This window comes from Odocoileus virginianus, chromosome 1, assembly GCF_023699985.2.
Source record: "Odocoileus virginianus isolate 20LAN1187 ecotype Illinois chromosome 1, Ovbor_1.2, whole genome shotgun sequence".
Lineage (NCBI taxonomy): Eukaryota > Metazoa > Chordata > Mammalia > Artiodactyla > Cervidae > Odocoileus > Odocoileus virginianus.
The window spans coordinates 96,718,061-96,741,789 of record NC_069674.1 but is presented as its reverse complement, the minus strand read 5'-3'; the positions used below and the strand labels follow the sequence as shown (position 1 = coordinate 96,741,789).

At 43.1% G+C, this 23,729-nt stretch overlaps 1 protein-coding gene across 3 annotated transcripts in view; it reads right to left on the bottom strand.

Annotated features, from left to right (window-relative positions):
• COL28A1 (collagen type XXVIII alpha 1 chain) overlaps positions 1-23,729 on the bottom strand; it is a 186,720-nt gene that overhangs the window by 15,642 nt on the left and 147,349 nt on the right. For all 3 annotated transcript variants that reach the window (XM_020898977.2, XM_020898978.2, XM_070471132.1), the window contains exons 28-33: positions 18,507-18,575; positions 17,662-17,742; positions 17,537-17,572; positions 12,142-12,178; positions 9,735-10,289; positions 7,824-7,981 (exon numbers count right to left, since the gene is read on the bottom strand). In XM_020898977.2, coding sequence (XP_020754636.2) covers positions 7,824-7,981; positions 9,735-10,289; positions 12,142-12,178; positions 17,537-17,572; positions 17,662-17,742; positions 18,507-18,575 — 936 coding nt within the window. The remainder of the gene's footprint in view (positions 1-7,823; positions 7,982-9,734; positions 10,290-12,141; positions 12,179-17,536; positions 17,573-17,661; positions 17,743-18,506; positions 18,576-23,729) is intronic.

Here is a 23,729-nt window from a genome sequence, read left to right as displayed (position 1 = left end):
TCCTAGATCAGTTTGCAATATGCTGTTTTTTTCTTCTCCATAGGAGAGAAACATCTTACATACTAAGGCTTATAAGTCTATGATAAGCAATATATGAGATTTCCACAGGCTCATCACCTGGCAATTGTAATAATTAGGTGTTATTCAGTTTGAGTTTTTCTGACTACCACAATGAGAGAGTATTAACTTTACTTTGTAAACAAATAAATTATAGTATTGACCAATATAGCTATATCTGTATATGTGGCTTATTCAAGGCCACTTACAAAAATTAGGTCTGATTTCAGCAAATCAACTTAATTTTCATGTCAGTGGAGAAACTAAACTAATATTAGGCTTAGTCTCAAGTGTTTTGAAAGTTTAAAAAGTCTTTGTGTTTTGAAAGTATTGATTATGGCCTTTGAGTATGCCTGAATAGGCTATTTCATTCACTAGTGAGTATAGTATGGTTGAGCAACCTATAAAATTTTACTTGAATAAGGCATAAGGAGAAAATATAGATGTACTCAAATATTTATGTCTTTTTCCTAATCTGTCATGGATGCTCAGTACCAAGTTGAGATATAGGCCATCACAGACAGATTTTTCAGAAAATTCGGCCAAAATGGAATCATATGTATGAGAGATAATAACCATTCAATGATGTTATTTTTAAAAGGGCAAAAAAATAAAATGACTCTATCAGCAAGTAATGGATAAACTGAAGAGGATATAGAAAAGAGAGATATGATAAGAGTTTTAAGACCATATTATTAAATACTGATCAGAAATGATGAGGCCCTGATCTAAGGTGGTAGAAATATTAGTGAGGAGAAGAGTTGGGAGCATAGGTCAAGGGATGATAAGAACAGACCAGAGATGACAGTACCAATGAGTGTGAAAGATACAGTGAGAACTGAGCTCCAGGCGTGTCCCAGGTTTCTTGCTGGATGCCCGGCTGGTTGGAGGGACCATATTCTATGAAGGAGATCTACAGGAGCAGCATGGTGAACACATTTCACGTTGAGTGCCTGCAGGACACCCAGAAGATGACGTACACAGACAATCAAAATGTGTATCTGGAACCCAGGAGAAAGGCCTGGAGTGGGGAGGCAGATCTGAGAACTGTTTGCACACGTGGCTTTGAAACTTAGAGAAGATGGAATAAGAAGAGAAGTATTCCAAGGACAGATCTCAGAAAAATTGAGTTTAATACTAAGGGGTAAACAGAGAAAGAAAAACCCCAAAAGCAATTGAGAAAGAATGCTCAGAAGGAGGACTGGGAGAAAGAGGACTTGCAACATCAAAAATCAGTAGTGACAGGGTGATATATGCAAACGAGAAATTAGATAAGAAGAGGATGATAAGGATTTAGCAGTGAGAGGGTTGCTGGTGACGTTTTCAGCAGAGCTTCAGTGACACAGAAGAAGCAGCAACCTTACTTCGGGGGGCTTCCCAGAGGAATGGAGGTGAACGGAAGTGAGGAAACGGAGCGAAAGCCGGGGGAGACGGAGAGGAGAGTGAGGGTGTGTGGGGGGACGTGAGTAGCAGAGACTGGCCTGTGGAATAACTTCATAAAGACAGAGAGAGGCTAGAAGCACAGCTGACCTAAGAACTATGGATTAGGAAGGTTTTAGATGGGAGGGTCTGAAGCCTGTTTCCTGCCTCTGGGGAAGGAGTTGGAAGTGTCGCCAGGGCTGTCACCCCCGGGAAGGAAGGTCCTGGTTTCAGAAGAGGCAGAAGGGAACAGATAGGCCCCAGAGCACAGGAGGGGACAAGTGGGTGTCACATCAGAGTTGAGGCTAGAGTCCATAGTCAGGTCTGAGAATGAAAGGACACATCCAATTCCAGTATCAAGGCAGAACCTACCTAGGGCTGCGGTTCTCAAAAAAAAAAACTGTCAGTGGAACCCTGGCTTCAGAGTGGCCCTCTTTATTTTTTAATTAATTTTTACTGGCGTATAGTTGCTTTACAAGTGTGTTCGTTAAGTGAATCATCCATAATACATATATCCTCTCCCTTTTGAATTTCCTTCCCATTCAGGCCACGACAGTGCGTTTATAGTAGAGTTCCCTGTGCCATATGGTATGTTATCATTAGTTATCTGTTTTTATACATAGTATCAATAGAATATGTGTATCAGTCCCAATCTCCCAATTCCTCCCATCCACCCTTTCCCCCTTGGTATCCACACGTCCAGGTTTCTATTTCAACTTCGCACATACGGTCACCTATACCATTTTTTTAGATTCCACGTATATGTGTTAATATATGTTGTTTATTTTTCTCTTCCCAGCTTAGCTCTGAATGACAGTCTCAAGGTCCATCCACGTTTCCACAAATGACCCAATTTCGTTCCCCTTTATAGAAGTGGCCCTCTTTAGAATGGATCTGGAGATGGAGTAAGAACAAGTAAGGGTTGTGGGGAAAGGAGAGTAAGAGATCGAAGAGGCAGACTGACAATAGAGATGAAGATCTTTGAGCAGCTCCCGGGATCATTGCAGGAGGGGAGAACTGAGGCCAGCGGCATGGGCCGAGGGCTAGGGTCTCACCGACAGGACGCACAGAGAGGGTGGGGCAGCTGGCGGAGTCAGCCTGCTGTTTTGGCTTTTTGTAATTGACTTCAGGACAGAGCATCCATTACTCCCACGGAAATGAGGAAGCTGTTTGCTCAGCTTAAGGCTGGCACTGGACTGTATACATCAGGACCACATCATATAAAAGGAGAGGACTTGGGGCTCCCGCTCTGCCTCCAGCCCCTGTCCACCCATGCAGGAGCTACTCAGAGGGACTCTTCCCACACCAGCTTGACTGACTTCCCTGGGTTGCTATGGAATCAGTCATTCTTCATAGGAATCCCACAGCCTCCTTTCTGCAGAGAGGGGGAAAAAAAAACCTTTGCTGCCAGTTACCTAAGTTGTTTGCAATCTGGGAACAATTTTTCATCTTACAAATAAGGAGCTTTGTGGAAGGGGTAGACAGGGCTTCTTTCCTTTCTACTGTTTCAAGGGGGGAAAATAAATGTGGAATCTTGTTATAAGAAACTGGCTCCAGCGAGTTGCCCCTGTGCATTGACATTATTTATTAATACATTTAGAATGACAAAAAGTGACTTCATGCAGGAAATTCATATACTTATTTGCCTAGTGGGCCATTACTGGCTATGGCCACTTGGTCTGATTAATTATGTTTACTTGACTTAATTGCCCTGCTCCATTTTATATCCAGGAAATCTTTCTCCAGCTGGCCACACCCTAAAACAAGGAAGGAACATGAAGTGCCAACACTGTTAGTCCCATAAAAGATAAGGATTTCTTATGTATACACTCTTTTGAATCACAGTATAATTGATGACTTTCCCAGAAGAAAATCTTCAGATTTCTTTTTTAGCCTAACAGTTGGTATAGCCTTCATTTGGTCCTTATGTACTTATTGAGCATCTACTGTGTACAAGATGAAGCACAAGTCTAGGTCCCAAGAGACACAAAGTTTAATTAGATACAGATGTCCTCAAGGAATTCAAACCCATTAGGAGAGTTAGTGAAGTGAAGTGAATTGAAGTAGCTCAGTTGTGTCTGACTCTTTGCAACCCCGTGGACTGTGGCCTACCAGGCTCCTCCGTCCATGGGATTCTCCAGGCAAGAATACTGGAGTGGGTTGCCATTTCCTTCTCCAAAGAGTTAAGGAAAGTTAAGGTACCTATAAAAATAATTATTAACAATGTAAAATGTGATAGATTTCAGAAGAAAGTATAAACTTTCCTGAGATTTCAGGAGAGAGACAGAATAGAACTGATGATGTACATGTTTCATTTCCTAAGACTGACCCAAAAGGGCAACAGAGCAGGAACTGCCAAAGCTTTATGAACTTAGCAGAACCTTGGAAATCCTTCTACTTTCTATATTTCACAGCACATCTGTTTGTAGGCGTTTAGTGTACATCATGTTCATTACACAATTAGATAAAAATAGTTCAAATGCAAGTCTTTCTTGACTTGAGTCAACCCATTGGCTTACACCACTCACAAAAGAGTAAATAACTGATAATAGATTTTCCCCTAAAAAATAGATTTTTGCTAGAAAGGAGAGGAAGAAGGAATACTGAGCTTGGTATCTTAAGGAGTGATAAAAGGAAGACAACAGAGAAGGAAATTAGAAACACAAAATGGGAAACAGGACTTCTGACATCATTTATTTTGCAATGTTGCCTAGGGTAGGCTTGGGGACAAACTGAGGATTGGAAGGTTTTGACAGATTCATTTCATTTCAATACTATAATTATACTTTTAGATAAAGCATGTGCATGCATGGATATATAAATATGTTTTTGTATTTATGAGTGTTCCCTGGTGGTTCAGACGGTAAAGAATCCGCCTGCAATGCGGGAGACCTGGGTTTGATCCCTGGGTTGGGAAGATCCCCTGGAGAAGGGAATGGCTACCCACTTCAATACTGTTGTCTGGACAATCCCCATGGATAGAAGAGCCTGGTAGGCTACAGCCCATGGGGTCGCAAAGAGTCAGACACAATTGAACAACTAAGAACATACATTATATATACACATGACAGATCTAAATGTGAATATAAATGCATATATGTTTGTTCAGACTAAATATCTATTAGGATCATTCATTTTTAAAAATTCAGTCTTACTTCAGTGCTTCTGCAAAGAGAGCCAGGGTGAGAAGGCGTAGATTCAAGAGAGACTATCCAAGTTCAAGTTCATTACAAACTCCCATTAGGAGTTCATTACAAGCTCCCACTCTCAGTAAGAAGCCCTATAGGGAGATCCAACTGATGCCCACCATGTAACTCTTGGTGCTATAAATCTAAACTATTTTGGATGTACCCGTCTCAGGCCCTCCCCTCCCCAGCTACTAGAATGCTTCATCTGCCATAATGTGTTAACGTCACTTGTCTCTCAGGGCACCTAACTTCCTGGGTCACAACACCAGAGTCATAGGATCTTCTTGCCATCCCTCATTCTGTGTCATTGCCTTGAAAGTCCCTCTGCCACTTCCACTTTGGTACAGATTAAGCCCCTTATTTTCCTTCAGAGAACCCTACCCCTACCCTGCCTGCTATATTCTCCATCGCAGTGGATGTTTCAGTTCACCCCATCTCCAAGCCAGAATCCAATCATCATCCCCAAGCCCTCTCCCTAACCTCTATTCACTCTCCAATTCCTGTTCTTTCTACCCAGAAATGGCTTTCCAATCCGTGCTTCCTTTTATTCTGGTGGCCCCGTCTTCATTTAAGGCTTCGTTGTCTCTCACCTGGACCATTACTCCTCACATCCCAGTCTCCTCCTCCTCCTATTTATCTTTTACCCGGCAACCAAATGTGACTGTATGACCCTTGTTTTTAAAACTCCGCTTTCTTCTGGTTGCCTGGCCTATGGAGGAAGTTCAAGCTCCTTAGTTTGACACATTTATAATTAGCCCTCAAATTATTCGTCCAGTTTTAACTCTCGCCCTTCTGCAGGTACACCTTTGGCTCCAGTTAGATTGAACTTGTCCTAATTTCTTAAAATGCCATTCCCTATGGATTCCCCCTTTGCCCCCACGTGTTCCTCCTCCTTGAAAATACCCTTCCCCCTGCTCTTGCCTTGAAGAACTCTTACATAGTCTTAAAAAACTTAGCTCAACACCAGCTCCTTTGTAAAGCCTTGCATTACTCTGCCCTGAAATTAACTGCAGCATCTCTTGAGCTTCCTCCATAGCTCTGCTGAAGTTCTTAATACTCCCTGTCCTCATCCATTCTCTGAGAGACTGTGGACTTCTATTGGGAAGGAACTGTGCCACAAGGGCCACCCTTGAGCACTGCAATAAATGATCAGTACATCTCACTGCAACTCATTGATTTTGAGGAGAGCTCTGTGTAGACACTGCTTGCTGGATGAAACCTGAGTTTGTTCTTAGATAGGTAGTTTTCAGAAAGGAACATGAATTGATTAGGGCCGGGACAAAGAGATAAATCACAGGAGAAAGAGAAGATAGACTGTGTACATTATTGTCTATAATTTACTTTCAAATGCTTAGTAGAGACCAGGGTTGGCAAACCCCTATGGGCTGAATGTAAATCTTCACCTGTCTTGGGAAATAAGTTTTATCTGAACATAGCCATGTCTATTCATTGAGGTACTGGCTATGGCTCCTTTTGCACTTCTAAGGCAGAGTTGAGTCACTGCAACAGAGATGAAGTGGCCTGCAAAATCCCAGATCTTTCCTATATCAGTTCAACTCAGTCACTCAGTCGTGTCCAACTCTTTGCAACCCCATGAACTGCAGTTCGCCAGGCCTCCCTGTCCATCTCCAACTCCCGGAGTCTACCCAAACTCATGTCTGTATAGCCCTTCACAAAAAGGGTTTATTGACCCCCTGATCTAGACCATGTGGTATAAGTGTGTGTTAATTTCAATCTACAGTCCAGGGGCAGTCTGTTGCCCTAACTGGAATTACCCATATTGAAGTTGGTTAGTATTTAATCAAATAGATTACAGACTTTTCTGTCCTATTTTGGGATATAATATAAAAATCTTGTGAGTCCTGTAATCTGTCCCCATAGGAATGAAATCAGTGTCTTTCCCAGCATCAGGGTCTTTTTCAATAAGCTGGCTAATTCTGGGAAAGATTGAGGGCAGGAGGAGAAAGGAACAATAGAGGATGAGATGGTTGGATGGCATCACCGACTGAATGTACATGAGTTTGTGCAAACTCCGGGAGATAGTGGAGGACAGGGAAACCTAGTGTGCTACAGGCCGTGGGGTGGCAAAGAGTCGGACACAACTTAATGACCGAACAATAATAGGAATAGCATCCTAGGCCTGACTCCTGAATGGTCCTGCATTCATCTACTGGTCTAGGGGTTTCTCAAGTCTTCCTTTCTTAGTCAGTTAGTGGAATCCTGATACTTGAATATTGTTGCACTGGCCTAAAATAAATCTTCCATGTCTTTGAAGACTTCATAAAAGGACACCACAGGGGGGAGTTCATTGAGCTTATAAAATAGGGACACTGCTGTGTACTTGCTTGCCAGACCATGTCTGTACATGTGGGAGATATCGGTTCACACCAGCTTTAGTTGTAACTTGGTGGGAAAGAGATTACATCACTCACTCACCAGTAATTATGAGAGGCTCTCCAGTTCTCACCTATAAGAGTTGCTTGTGACCTGATTGGCTGCGGTCAGTGCTCAGAGGCTTGCTCTAAGGACAATCACCTTTGTCTCAATACATTCAGGAGGTAGTTCTCTCGTACACACATGATTAGGGAGCTCTGAAACAAAGCATCCGCCGTGTGCCATATGCAAGCATAGCCTCTCTCCCTGTCCCTGCCCTGGGTGCAGGCGGGGGAAGCTAAGTGAGCAAGAGGGTGGGGGGGAGGGAGGGAGAGTGCAGACTGAGCATGTGTGCATTTGCCAGAAACTTGAAAGGGGGCAAAGTGTGGAGTGGATACACGGACGGACAGGGAGATTTGCAACCCGGTACAGAAAGATCTGTAAATGTGGCAAGGGGGCGATTCGGATAGTGTCATATTAATCTGTTCTAGTGGACATGATTACTTTTGACGCTGGCAGGGGTATAATATAAAAATATTATTTGTAGCATTTAATAAATAATTATAAAACATGGAAATGTTTATCAGTCTCATATTCATGCTCATAAGCCCCAGAGCTATTTCAGAACTAGAAATCTGGAGACAAAAGGCTAATACTTAGAGCCAAAGACCTGAAAATATCCGTACCTCAGTTGATTCTTGACAGCTGAGGACAAGATGGTCTTTGGTGTAGAGCAGACAGAATATACCATTTTAGGCTCACAAATTGAGCAAGATAGTTACTTACAGACTCAGTAATTTCTTTCTGGGGCTCCAGAGTGGATTCATGGTGTTCTTCCCCCGATACCCCAAATCCAGGTTGAAGCGGTGATGAACCCAAAATATGAAAGAGGTAGGCTTCGAAATCCTCACAACTTTTTGTAAATAATTTTTGCTTCAGGGTATCTTTTAAAAAAGAGAAGTAGAAAAGGGTTTGGAGGAGCAATGAAACATTACTCAAATCTGTTTATTATAAAGATCTTCTGCACTGTCCACTTGCCCAGTACCTGAAGTCAACCACTAGAGGAGCTAAGTTTTTAAAGCATTTTTACATCATCTGTAAGAGGCCATCTAAAATAATTTAATGTAATAATATAAAATGGCCCAAACTGAAGCTGAGGCTCTAATACTTTGACTACCTGATATGAAGAACTGGCTCATTGGAAAAAACCCTGATGCTGAGAAAGACTGAAGGCAGGAGGAGAAGCGGACAACAGAGGATGAGAAGGTTGGATGGTATCACTGGCTCAATGGACATGAGTTTGAGCAAACTCCAGGAGATGTGAAGGACAGGGATGCCTGCCATGCTGCAGTCCACGGGGTTGCAAAGAATCAGACACGATTTAGTGACTGAACAAGAGCAAGTGGTCCAAATAGGCAAACAGAGGACTTAAATTCATTTTATCCAGAAGGAACTACTCTGTGGAGGGGCGAGCCTTACCCATAATAAGTTCACCAGGCAATTAGCTCTGATTCTGGAGATTGCAAAAGACAAACCAGTCCAAAAATACACCCCTCGCATTAGTAACTTCTTTGGGTAAGATGATAGAGCTTTTCAGTTATTAAAATATAACTTGTCTCTGAAATGTGTAATATTTCTGGCCATTTCTAACACATTAACTGCCCAGGGAGACTGAATGCACCAGATAAACCCTCCAGTCATCCAGTGTTAAGGAAGCCAGACCCCAGGTTAGGAAGGTCTGAAGTGTGAGGGACAGTGGGAAGGTTCTGAGTGTGCTTTGCTCCCCGTAGGGCCAGCTGTGTGGGTACCGGAGCCCCGGGAGCAGGATGAGGCCAGGAGGCCATGCCAGGCCATGTCAGGCCCCACTCCCAGATGAGTGGAGAAGGAAGGATGGGGTCAAACTGAAGCCTGAAGATCTATACAGGAAGTATAGATCTCACTTATTTCATAAGCTTTCTGGGTGTGGGCTCTGCCAGATTGTATGTTAGGAGTTTCCAGTGACCTGGAATGTTTCATCGTAAAGTGATACTGATCACACTTGAATCACAGGTGAGTCAGTGTTTTAGCATGCCTTACTAGGAAATATCAGTTCTTGTGAAAGGGTAAAGCAGCATAGGAAAACCCATCAGATCAGCCCTGAGTGTGAGGCATATTCAAAATGTTGTTCTTTCAGATAAACTCCTGACATCAACTTGTTTAGTCTTCATTATCTGTTTTCATAAAAGCAGAGAAGAGAGAATAGAGGAGAATAATTCTAGTTGCTATGTCCCTCATCTCTTTAGATTACGCTAACTTTTCCCACTCATCTTGGACTCATTAATTCATTTTGATTCCATGGTTATTTTCTACCTTGCTGTGGGCTTGCTCCATCTCTTACCCAAGTTAGGTAACTTTTAGAACAGAAGCTAATCTAAGCAATGCTCTCAAGTAATATCCGTTCTTTTCAGCCCTTCAGTCGTAGATAACCCCAGGTAAACAACTCCATGGCCAAATCAGCACTTACTACAAATGAAAAAAGATAAGGACTGTACTCTCTGAACTGAATGATATAAACCTCTTTTCCTTCAGAGTTGTGTTACAATTTAATGCTGATGTAAACCTCAGTAGCCTTCTGATTTCCATTTTTTGGTCAGGATCATCCAGCAATGTGGTTCTTGGAAAGGCAATATAAATTCTTTTCCCCTGGAACTGTCTTACCTTCAAGGGTAATGAAGTCATCAAATAGATAAACGTGCTCACTATCTGGGTCAGTAGCAATCAGATTCATTTCTTGGTGGAATATGTGGAAGTTGGGGTCATTTCTCTTCACTACCCCAATCACAAATATTTCCACATTGATGTCACTGGCGTTCTTCACCACCTCGGTCAGATTCTTCTCATCTCGGCTATCTGTCTGCCCGTCGGTGATGACCAAGGCCACCTTCTTCACACCAGGCTTGGCGGCTTCGAACATACGGTTGGCGGCATGGAGCGCTGTGGCCGTGTAGGTGCCTTCCCCCAGATACTGCATGTTGTCCACAGCCCGCTTGAGGTCGTCCTTGCTGGAGAACTGGGTCAGATGCGCCACCTCCTCCACCTTATGGCTGTAGTTGATTATGCCTATGCGGGTTGTGGCCAGGTCCAGGGCCACACGGTCCGTCAGGGTCTTCACAAAATTCTTGATGATTTGGAAGTTCTTGAGCCCCACACTTTCTGAGCTGTCAATCACAAACAGAAGCTCCAGCGGAGTCTCTTTGCATTTACGCCCACAACCTGAAACAGGGATGTGGACACAGAAACACAGCAGGAATGAAACTGAAAACATCACAGGGAGAGGGGAGGGGGCGGGGATGAACCAGAGCCCTGGACTGTAGCCTTCCTTTTCTGTGACCATGAACACAGCTGACAGTTGTCTCCCTTCTAGTTTCTATGCCTGACTCTCTTCAAAATGATACATTGGGGGAGAAAAAAAAAAACCTCCCACACAAAAAATCAAAATGCTGTAGAAGATAACATAATAAACAGCTAGCCAGTTTCTCAGATTAAAATATAAAAGTCTTTTTAAAAGATTCAGCATCTCTGTGCATGCCTTCCTGATCCCATCCCCTCCTTGTCTGTAAGAGATAACCACCATCCTAAATTTGCTCTTTATCATTCCACCATGTGTATTTAATCTGAATCTGAACGCTAATATTTCAGTCTTCAACCATATCCTTATATGAAAATGAACACTTGCTCATTGGAGTGGCCAGTGAGTAAAGTAATGGGGTGAAACTTTTTAATTGGGGGGGAAAGATTTGGATCTTTAACTGGGCATAAACATAGTAGCCCCCGCTACTCTGGCTTATTTCTCCGGTCACCCACAGTGACCCTACGGTGGCTCCCATCTTATCATGGAGACCTGGGGAACATTTACCCTGTGAAACTGTTCAAGGGGAGTGATCTAGGAACACTGGTCAATAAACACCTTCTATTTGTGGTTTATCATTCGAAGCAGTTGCCAGAGTCCCTAAGCAATAAAAAGTATCAGGGCTCCATGGGTGTATTCGTATCCTTATGTTGCCCAATGGCACTCCAGCGATAAATCATCAGGAAACGGGCTGCTGTTTTAAGGGTGTCCAGCACTCAGGAGCAATGTCTAAATTAGCCTGTCACCACAGAGAGTCCTAGGCTGCTTCTTAACGTCCAGAAGTCTTTTGGGGGACAAGCCAGTTCTGGGGTTCCCTATGTGGAAGGATAATGATATTCCTTCCTCTGTCCATTTTAAACACAGAAGGTCCTCTTATCTTCATGATCCATTAATTTCTTGCTTCTTGGCTAATCTGTTTGCTTTACTTCCTGTTCTGATAACTCTGTTTTAAGCCTATTTTGCCATAGGGGCTTCCCAGGTGTCTCAGCAGTAAAGAATCCTCCTGCCAATGCAGGAGGCACAAGAGATGCGGGTTCGACCCCTGGGTGGGAAAGATCCCGTGAGTAGGAAATGGCAACCCACTCCAGGATCCTTGCCTGGAAAAATCCCATGAATAGAGGACCCTGGCAGGCTACGGTCCATGGGGTCACAGAAGAGTCAGACACAGCTGAGCAACTGAACACACACACGTTTCACCACGGAAGCCTTTAGATAGAGCTGTGACGCCAGGGGACCTCTGAACTCGGTCCTCTTGCTTTTGAAGTGGCAGGCACTCTAGATGTAGGTCTCAAAACTCAGTTTAGAAAGACCTTTTGCTCCAGGAAAAACACAGACATTATTGTCCCCAGCTGGGCTGGACTCAAACACCAGGGAGGCCCCTGCAGTCATGGTTACTTTGTCGTTCTATCCTTCCCAGGCTCAGGTAAATGTCACCAAACACAAATGAGCTCAGTGCTAACAAAGGGCCTGGCTGCGCACGGACTCCGGTGTCTTCATGTTTCTTAACCACTCTGGGAAAATGATTTTCTTTCCTTAAATCAGGATTCCCACAGCCCCTCACACTGCTTCCTTTCGGTTTCCCACCAACTTTGCAAATGAAGTTGAGACTTTCTCATGAGCTCTACCGTATACATCTTCTGGGTAAATGCAATATCTTGAACATAGTGGGACTGGTACTTTAAAGTGATGGTTACTTTCTTGATCATCAAATCTTACCACATATTTCAAAAATAAGCTTGATGATTTCTTCTTTCTGGAGGAAAAGAGGAAAATGTATTAATTGTGTGGCCATAATATTTTTCCCTACAGTCATAAAAGGGACTGTCTTACTACAGTCAGCATTGGGCTATTTAATTAATCCTTCTGCTGCAAATAAGATACATAGTTATCTTAAGATAACTACAGGCTACATAAGATACAGAGGTTTAAAGTTGGCTATGATATATTATAATTGAAATCTGTTTGAGCTGTAAGATGTAATAGCTGAGACTTGAAGCTCAAATTGCAGCTTTGGTGTTTGTCAGCTGTGACCTTGGGCATGAAGTGACCTAACAGTGGTCTGTGTCTCAGGGCTGTGGTGGGATTAAACGAGGTGACACGCACAGCTCTTAGCACAGGGTATGGGCCCCCAAAGGATGTACTCCCTACAGTTCTGCATCCGTGGATGCAGAGGGCTGACAGTACTGCGCCATTGTATATGAGGGACGTGAGCATCCACGGACTTCGGTACCTCCTGGGTGGAGGAGCGTGTGCTAGAACCAGTCCCCTGCAGATACCCAGGACGACAATGCCGTGGGCAACGTGTGCCTTGGTTACGTGATTCCAACCACATGTGCTAGCCAACCAGCACAAGCACCTGGTTTGAAAGGGAATTCGATCTATACTGTATTCTCTCCCCTCTTTCTGTACCAGTCCCCAACTCTGTGAGTCTCCGACCCAGTTTCCTAATACTCTCACTTGAGTTTCTCCATGAAATGTCCCCGGGTTCCTGGGTGCTGCTTCCGGGCCCTGCTCCTCACTAGCTCCATCAGAGGGGCCTGAGATGAGCCGACTACTCGGAGTCAATCTGCCGGTGCCCTGTGCCACATGGCATGTTTACAAATGACTGCGATGGGTCTGCAGAGTCGGGATGCTACATCTGCCAAGGACGTGAAGCTGACAGGGATGATTAACTTAACAGAGGGGAGAGGCAGAAGCCCAGAAAACCTCAACAGGGAAAAGCAGCGGGCCTTTTCTAAGAAGATAAAATGTAACAGCTGCAAATGTAAAGTTTTAAAGAGAAAGATCTATAATGACAGAACAGGGGTGAAGGTGACAGAGCCAGTGGCATGGCTTAACAGAAGCATATATGGAGACTATTAATGGCATTTTAATTTAGATTTTTTTTTACTGTAAATTGAGTAAAAGCTATTTCAAGTGGCTATACAAAAATTACTCCCAGTATGAGATTCTTTAAATTATATGAAATAAAGGAATCAACAGTTATCTTTTTTTTTCAGGCTTTGTCATGCTTTTTCCACATTTAGAGAGACATTTTATAAATCTGAAACTAGAGTATGTTTAAAAAGGAAAATTTCTATATTAATATATTTATATTTTATATCCTGGCAGGGGAATGTTACATATTTAATATAGTTATTTTTAATTTTTACAAGTGGAGAAAATACTGCAAGTTTTATGATTATAATTTTTCACTTAATATTATATATCATAATTAATTTCCCATATTACCAAGTGTTCTGAAAAACTTGATTTCTGGAGTCAGAGGCATGGCCATTTTAAGGTTCTTGATGCAGACTGCCTAATTACCCTCCAGAAAAGTTGTGGTAACTGACAGCTCTAACGGTAGTATATAAGAAAACCTGTTTTGTTTTAGAGACACAATACTGGTTATTATTACTGTATAATCTTTACCATTTGATAGAGAAAAATATCTCACTATTCTAAATTACACTTAATCCACTACTTGTTAGGCTAAATTTTATATGTGTGCTTCCAATTATATTCTCTTGTGCATGGTCTTTGCGTGTCCTTGGTCCGTTTTTTTTTTTTCTATTAGAATCTTTGTCTTTTATTGACTTGTAAGAGCAATTTATATATCAAGGTTGCATTTAATTTCTTTCACTGTGCTTTTATGGAATAACCAGGTCTAATATGCTTTAAGTAGTCATATTTCTATATAATCAACATTTTCCATGTAATCTTTGCTTTACAGTCCCTGGAATGAATGGTTTCACTCTTTCTGCTAAAATTGCTGAGTAACCTTGGTTACTCAGTGCCAAAGATGAAGGCATCAAATTTATATCCTTCAAAGGACTCATGTTAACTTGAGTCTGGTACCAAGTAGGCAAAGAAACAAATACTGTTTATAAGTGCTATGCTGTTGGATCAGAACCAAGGAACCACGCTGATCTGCTGGAATACCAGGGGTGGGAGAGTGGGGTTGGTGCTGTGGTCCAGGGAGGTGGGTAGACTCTGACTAGGGTGGAATGAGGTGAGAGGAGGAGGAAGAACCTTCCAGGCAGGGGACAAAACACACAAAACGCAGTGCGTTACAGTCCTTGAGTAAACGTGTGACTCAAGGTATGTGACAGGAAGAATGACAGGAACTGCGGCACACAGATCCTCTAGAGAGCCTTTGTGTCTCGTTGAAGAGTGTGGACTTAGCCTGAGCAGTGAGGACAGACATGGTCCATGGCAGAGAAGGGAACTGGTTGCACTTTTATTTAAGAAAATTGACTCTGGCAGCCAGTGAAGCAGTCTGAGATTCCTAAATAGTATGGGCAAAGAAAATTAACACCAGAAAATCCTGGTGGAAGTGAAGGATGGGAAGGGATGGCCTGGAGGGATATAGCAGAAGGAGATGAAGGGGGTGGTGAGTAATTGGAAGAGAGGATGAGGGAAAGAGGAAGTCTAGGAGGTAGATGATAGCAGGGCCGCTCTTGGAGGAAGGGAGGGAATGGACAGGGGCAGGTTGGAGCTAATGAAGAGTAAGCTGGGTTCAGCTTGATTCTGGCTGAGTTTGAGGCACCTGTGGGACACCCAGCTGACAAGGCAGTAGGAGGTAAGGTCTGATGCTCAGGAGAGGGGCTCAAGCCGGAGGCAGAGTTAAGAAATTCCAGTGTACAGTTGGCTGTTGAAAGAGGTGTGGCAGACGAGATGGCGTGGAGCAGAGCTTGAGTGCAACCTGCAAGACCCTTCCATACCTACTTTTGTCAAGCATATTTTTCCTATGTTTATAATCTAAAATGCTTTTTCATCCTCCATACAACTTTACTGTAATATTAAATCAGCCTTTTTGAACTGTGCATCTGTGCATCTTTAATAGCTGTCCCTCCTTGAGAATCTGAGGACACGGAAGCAACAATTGCGGGCAGACGCTGAGAAACGCTAGCACTTCAGGCCTAGTTGAAGAAAGTCTTTTTGAAGTAGCTTGGGTGAGAATGATTAAAAGCTTGAACTCCCATCAATAGTACTTGTCTCTTGAAAGGGGAAGTTGACAGGAAGTTCAGCCTGGTGCTCTGTGACAACCCAGATGTGTGGGGTTGGGTGTGCGAGATGGGAGGGAAGTTCAAGAGAGAGGGGACGGATATATACCTATTCATGATTCATGTTGATGTGTGACAAACCAATACAACATTGTGAAGGAATTATCCTCCAATTAAAAATAAATTTTTTTCTTTTTTTTTTTTTTTTTAGAAGGAGGAGTTCTGTTAGTCTGGCCTGAATCTGCCCCTGAGAGTATGTGAGGATAGGAGAGAGTGGTGATGGGGAGAAAAAGGAGGCCTTCCGAAAACAGCCTTCATGAGGCAGCAGGCTGGTTCTGGCTTCCAACAAGCCAGCTCCAGCTATAAGGGCTCTGCCCCCTTGTTAGCAAGGTGACTCAGGGCATGTTGCTCAAGCTTTCTGCAAGACTTGGAGGGTCTTTATCTGACAGGGAGACAGTCCTCCCTGCCTCGTGGGCAGTTATGTGCATTAATGTGTGTCCTGAGCAAGAGAGGGCTGCAGTCTATAGCCTGTCCCCGTCGTCTCCCTGCCCCCCTCTTCACCGGTCCTACGCTGCACCGGGTCTTAGCCAGCACTTGTGAGGTGCACCCAAGCTCTGTTAAATACCCCCACATGCCTGGCCCTTGGCTACCTCATGCATACAGGCCAGTGCTGTCCACTTCCAAACTTGAGGCCATTTGAGGACAATGAGATCTGAGTATCCAGAGTGCGGTGCGGGGGCAGGGCGGTGTGTGCTCAGGGTGGTCGCTCCTCACCTGGAGGAAAGGGTGTACCTGGAGAAGGACTAGAAGTCCAGGAGTCCAGAGTTGGGGCCGTACTCTACCTGGGTCCCCCAGGCACCCTGCAGAACTGGGTCAGGGAGGTCCTGATATGAAGGAGCCTGTCACATACTAGAGTCTCATTTAATGCTGCCCTCGGCTTTCTAAATGCTAGACAAAGGGAAAAGTGAAGAAAAAGAGAACTTGCATCAAATCGCACCTCATTTTGTCTGCTCTGGACCCACATGTCACCTCTGTCACAGCCTTTTTCAAGCTATAGGTGAACATCCTCTGCCTGCCTTTCTCTCCCGTTAGACTGCGAGCTCCTCGAGTGCAAAGATGCGGTCTCTTATTCTCAACTCTTACCCCCGTGCCTGGCTCAGACCCTGACCCAGGGCATGTGCCTATTAATTGTTGGTGAAATGAATGAGCAAGTGCATGGATGAAGGAAGGCACTTCCGCTCTCCATGCAGAGATGGGAGGGAGGGCATAAACCTACGGGAACATTCCTCTGGGCATTTAACATACACCCTCCTCTGCTACATTTAGGGAGAAATTGCTGCATATGTAGCCGCTTTATCCTCCATAGGTACCTGGGGAGGGTCTGCCCTAAGGCAGATGGGCCGTAAAAACCACGCACAGTTCTGTGTCACATGGCAGCTCTCGCCTTCATCACGTGAGCTCCCACCTCTGGGTTTCCTGGCACTGCACATGTAAGGTCAACATCCCCGGACCCATGACCCATCAAAAAGGGAGCAGCAGAAGTCCCCTGTTTTCTCCTCAACTCCAGGAAAGGTAGATACTAGAAAGGAAGAATTAGACTCTGCTATAGAAATTCTAGAACCTTCCCATCTTGTAGGGCTTTCAGGGGTCAGCTTTGTTCTTGTGATGGAGCAAACCAAAGAGAACAAAAGAGAGAACAAAAGGCGAGAGTTTGCACATCATCACGACTATTTGTTGAATAAGTGAATCAGTACATGAATGTAATCCCAATTTTGTGATTGTTGTTCTTCTCAGAGCACTTAAAGGAACTAGTTCAGAAAAAAAAAAGGGGGTGGGCCCTATTCTGAAAAACAAAAAGGTCCTTGTTCATTTTGTTTCTTTTAAATGGCTCACCTCTCTGTTAACATTTCTACCAGGGGTCAGGGTGGGTAGTTACGTGTCTACAATGAGGCTGGATAAGGGCTGCAGGGGTAAGGTCACCTTACATTCAGATTCAGTCACCCCCTGCATTGAAGCCAGCAGTAATTCTGTTTCAAAGGAAGTCCTACTTCTAATGTGAAAACACAAATGTAATCATTCTGTGAGCACAAACCCCTCAATTACCCTCTAGGATGGATACTCACTGTAAGTCCTTGGTCTCCTTTTGGTCCTTGTAACCCCTACTTAGTGGAAGAAGCGTAACAGTCAATGAAGGCTGCAACCAGTTAATGTGTACAATGACAGTAAGAGGTTAAAAATCACTTCTTGCCTGTTCTCCTTGGGGTCCGGGATCTCCAATCTCCCCTTTATCGCCTTTCTTTCCCACATCACCCCGTTCTCCATGCTCTCCCTTTGTAATACAATGAAAAGAGAAGTTTATTGTCAATATTAAAGCCAAATAAGGGAAACTCTGAAGTTTCATTTCTTTGCAACTGAGGTACCTCTTGAAGACCCATAGTTCTTGTTGGTGTGAATATACTATATGAAAAAATAGGGGGCATTTTATTTACATCCTCCCAAGTACCATAGGGGCTTCCCTCCTGGCTCAGATGGTAAAGAATCCTCCTGCAGGAGACACGGGTTCAATCCCTGGGTGGGGAAGATCCCCTGGACAAGGGCACGGCAACCCACTCCAGTATTGTTGCCTGGAAAATCACATGGACATAGGAGCCTGGTGGGCTACAATCCAAAGTGTCGCAAGGAGTCAGTCATGACAAGCAACAGCATGCACAGGCACCATTATCTAATTCATGATGAACTAGAGACCCTAAGGTGAGGAGACCATGAGATGCCATCTGATCAGTTATTGACTTTAGGAACTTCAGCCATTATACAGGTTAATACCTGAATTATCTGGTATCTTCCACGTGGGTAGGTTGTAAGGATTTATTCCTCATCAGCTGGCTTTTGAGTTGGAAGAAAATGAGGTTTCAAAAAGTAATCATGTTTGTAGTTAGGAAAAGAAATGCAGAAGGATTAACTCTAAAGAATTTTTTTTTTCCTCTGAGCATTGTAAGGAGAGGAGTGACAAGTTCATGAGAGCCCTTCCAGGGATCAAGCTAAGCCACTGAGATCCTAAAGCTGAGCATTTCCCTTCAGTCCTGAAATACTTACCTTCTGACCAGGGAGGCCATGGCCTGTCATGCCCTTTGGCCCTGGGAAGCCCGGAGGTCCTTGCTCCCCCTGCACAGAATATGTGAGACGGATGGTCCTGTTAGTTTCCCAGAATACTCAGAATATACTTCTTAGTCAGATATACATTTGCACTTTCAACACTGCATCATGGAGACCCCCTGGTGGTCCAGGGTTAAGACTTCACCTTCCAGTGCGCAGGGGGTGTGGGTTTGACCCCTGGTCAGGGAGGTAAGATCCCACATGTCTCCAGGTCAAAAAACTGAAACATCAAACTGAAGCAATATTGTAACAAATTCAGTAAAGGCTTTAAAAATAGTCTACATCAAAAATAATTTTTTAAATCTGCATTATCGCATTATCTAAATTTGGGGGGTAAATACACATGTAAGTAAGACGAGCTCAATGCTCAATGCGATCAATGTAGTAAAAATTTAACTACTTTTTTAGGATAGAAGTAAAGGGTTTGACTTACGGCATTTGTCTGTTTCTGTGGTGTAAATACTCCCTCCCACCTTTGCCAATTTCAAACTATCAACTTGACATCACAAGTAACAAGCAACTGTTATTTCAGTAATGATATTATTGGTGATTTTTATAATCTTTATAATTTATATATTTTTGATATGTCAAAATTGTGTATTATCTTAATAATGGAATACAAGAGGGTTTAACAGCATCCTTCCCCAATTAATGCCAAGGAGTGTTTATATCATTCACCATACACTGTTTGTTCCATCCCTGATCATTTGTAGTAACATAAATCTATTCATCTAAATTCAATACCTCCTAAATTTGGAACTGAATTTAGAGAAAATCATCTTTTGCTTTCAATACTTGTTAGCTTCCCCCATCATATCTTCCCATCATCTGCTGTTCCTGTACCATCTTCAAAACCACACAGGTTTACAAGGTTTTCATGATGCTGCACATGGACCAGGAGTTAACCACTAACAAGTCTACAAAGTCGTAGCATGATGCTGCTTGGACCCTGTAGCAACCCCTGCCTCACTCTAGATCATTGTAAGCAGGAAGTCTGTGGCAAAGGCCAGAAAGACCACAGGCTCCTGGAATTTGATTTGCTCACCATCAGCATCTATCTCCAAGATATCCTGACCATGATCACTAGAGTCACTGGTATGCTCAATAAAAACCTCAGACCAACTAAATGAGAATCAAGAGTGGGGGTAGGGATAAAATATGCATTTTTTGCCATAGGAAGGCTTGAGAGCCATGGCTCCAGAAGGCAGGATGGGCTTTAGGAGGTCACTACCGGAAGGGGCCACAAAGGGTTGCTTGGAGACCATTTTACCTAACTGAATTATCAGCATTTCAGAGCCCCTTGTCCTAGCTCATTGACTTTCAAGCTTTTAAAACACTGAAACCCCACGCCCCCCCTTTTTTTTCTTTTTTGGATGTGGTTACTAATTAATTTTATTTTTCACTTGGAGGATAATTGCTTTACAATGTTGTGTTGATTTCTGCCGGACAACAACACAAATCAGCCAGAATTATATGTATATCCACTGCCTCTTGAGCCTCCCTCCCACTCCACCCCCCTACTCTACGCCTCCAGGTCATCACAGGGCACCAGGCTGGGCTCCCTCTGCGGGACAGCAGCTTCCCACCAGCTACTTATTTTTCACGCCATAGTGTATGTATGCCAATGCTACTCTCTCGGTTTGTCCTCCCCTCTTCTCCCCCCGCTGTGTCCACAAGTTTGTTCTCTCTGTCTGTGTCTCCATTCCCTCCCTACAAATCAAATCATCAGGACTGGATTTCTCTATTCCACATATAGGCATTAATATATAATATTTGTTTTCCTCTCTTTCTGACTTTTCACTTTGTATAACAAGCTCTAGATTCATCCACCTCACCACACCGACTCAGACTCACAGAACCCTTTCTTTTTACATGTGTCATAATGAAATATTTCTGATATAACATTTTATATGGAAAAACACAAGCACTGATATACCACCATATTAAAACATGAAATAATGCAGATACCATCGAAACCCCCAAGGTACCCAATCCTGTCCCCTGAAGGAGAGAGGAAATTTGTCTCTGAATTGATATGCATCACTCATATCTCTGCTTTTATACGTTAACTACATGCATGTATGCTCTAAAACTGTGCATGATATTGTTCTTAATATTTAAACTTCAAATAATTATACATTTATGCATATAATTTATATTTTATTTTAAATTTTTTAATATTTATTGGAGTATAGTTGCTTGACAATATTGCATTAGCTATACATATTCTAATTTGTATTTTAAATAGCAACTCAATTGAAATTTATCTTGGTACATATATGTAGTTCTAGTTAATTTCCTCTGCTCTACAGTATTCCATTAAATAACTAGACCACATTATCCTAATGATGGGCATTTACGTTGTTTCCAGTATTTCCCTGTTACAAATAATGCTTCAACAAGTAGTCTTTTACATATCTTTGCATACTTCCCTAGGAGAGAGTTCTTCCATTGAGACCAATCTTATACAGAAGAGTAAAAATAAAATGAATGTAAATGGAGATTCTCTTGTCGGTAAGTGAAGTGTTCAATTCTTCCTGCTCCCAACCCTAGCCCCTTGCAGCAGGCTGGCTTGGCAGAACTCTAAGGCCCTTTCATCTCTTTCGTGTAGAATTTCTAAATAGATGGCAGGTAGAGAGTAATAGATTTTCAACTCTAGAGGACTGATAGCAAGTTCCTTACTGTGGTCAAATTGCAGAGAATTCATTTGCTAAATGTCTCTTTTACTCTGTTAACCCTGAGCCAAGCATGAGGCTCTAGCATGGAGGGCTTGCAGGGAGTATTTATGCACAGATGTCTCAGGTCTATCCAAGGAGACTCACCCCTTAAGAAGGCGTGCCTCTTCTCTTTGTTGCTTAGTTGGTTAAAGGAAACAGGCGGGGGATCATTCTTTGTTCAATTTACAGAATAGTCACCAGGAAACCTAGTGGTGTTAGGAGCCCCAGAACCTTGGATGTGGATTGGAGCCTACTGAGCAAGCACCAAACAGTAAAACAACACTCTGATTCCAAGCTGGAGATCCAAGCAGAACAAGGGAGAGGAGGAAAATTTCTCCTTTCTGGAAAGATGGCACTGCCAACACAGGAATGATGAAGAGGAATCAGTTCAGTTCAGTTGCTCAGTCATGTCTGACTCTTTGTGACTCCATAGACTGCAGCACGCCAGGCTTCCCTGTCCATCACCAACTCCCAGAGTTTACTCAAACTCATGTCCATTGAGTTGGTGATGCCATCCGGCCATCTCATCCTCTGTCATCCCTTTCTCCTCCTGCCTTCAATCTTCCCCAGCATCAGGGTCTTTTCTAATAAGTCAGTTTGCATCAGGTGGTCAAAGTTTTGGAGTTTTAGCTTCAGCATCAGTCCTTCTAATGAACATTCAAGACTGATTTCCTTTAGGATGGACTGGTTGGATCTCCTTGCAATCCAAGGGACCCTCAAGAGTCTTCTCCAACACCACAGTTCAAAAGTATCAATTCTTTGGCACTCAGCTTTCTTTATCGTCCAACTCTCACATCCATATATGATTGCTGGAAAAACCATAGCTTTGACCAGACGTACCTTTGTTGGTGAAGTAATGTCTCTGCTTTTTAATATGCTGTCTAGGTTGGTTATAACTTCTCTTCTAAGGAGCAAGTGTCTTTTAATTTCCTGGCTGCAGTCACCATCTGCAGTGATTTTGGGGCCCAAAAATAAAGTCTGTCACCGTTTCCATTGTTTCCCCATCTATTTGCCATGAAGTGATGGGACCAGATGTCATGATCTTAGTTTTCTGAATGTTGAGTTTTGTGCCAACTTTTTCATTCTCCTCTTTCACTTTCATCAAGAGGCTCTTTAGTTCTTCTTCACTTTCTGCCATAAGGGTGGTGTCATCTGCATATCTGAGGTTATTGATAGTTCTCCTGGCAATCTTGATTCCAGCTTGTGCTTCATCCAGCCCAGCATTTCTCATGAAGTACTCTGCATATAAGTTAAAGAAGCAGGGTGACAATATATAGCCTTGGCGTACTCCTTTCCTGATGTGGACAGCAACATCCAGTTACGGATGAAGAGGAATAGGCAGGAATATATGGATCACACAACCCAACCTCATCACACAAACTGGAAAACATTCTTTACCAAGAGTGGGCTACAACCTTCTTTACTGTGACGGATGGAAGGTCTGACTGCATACAGGCTAGGCTGTTATGCAGACTAAGTGACCAGCCCTTTAGAGTGAGGTGAAGGACAGTGGGAAGATTCCTGCCTGGAATGCTGCCACTCTCTGTTCTCATCAAAAAGAAAATTACAAGCAAAAAGGACAAGAAAGGTGTCCTCTGAAGAAAGATGTATCAGTAAATGATACTTTGGCATAAATTAACTTTCTCAGATTTCGGGGGAGCAGGGGAATGAGGATATTTTTATTTAACCAGATCCTTGGTTGCAAGGCAGTTTGGGGTTGTCACGGACATGCCCGACAGCACAGGTACCTGATTTGGGGAGTCAGTTGAGTTCCTAACCAGGTGTAGGGCAGATGAAAGGTTCATGGGAGAAAACTGCAACTGGCTTTGTTCCAACCACAAGGGACAGCGTGCGTGCTCAATTACTCGGTCATGTCTTACTCTTTGCAACCCCATGCCCTGTAGCTCACCAGGCTTCTCTGTCCATAAGATTCCCCAGACAAGACAAAAGACAGAATAGAGTGGGGGGAAAAAGGGTCTGGGACTATGGTGTGAGGGTGAATTACTACTGGGGATTATATACTTAGAAAATGAGGGTTCAGAAAGAACTTGGTACCTTTCTGACAATTATTCAGAATAATTAATTATTTTACAATCTTTTAGATTCCTACAGCAGCTAATCTAGAACATGTCCAATAAATGTTTATGACCATTTCCTTGTGACGTTAAAAGCTACTGTAGCTTCATTGCCATGCCCTGGGGGAAAAGCCTCAGACTAGCCGATTATCATGTTAGAATCAGCTCCACATTCAGGAATTTATTTTGCATTACTTCATAACATAGACATTTTATATATCATTGTTAACATTGTACTTATTCCAGGCAGCTGGGTTTCTTATAATAAAGGCAGTTTTTTTTTTTTAATCACCAGTTTCCCTTCAAAATATTTGAAGGCATGAGACCACCATCACCCTAATGTGAAAACCAGACAAAGATGCCACAAAAAA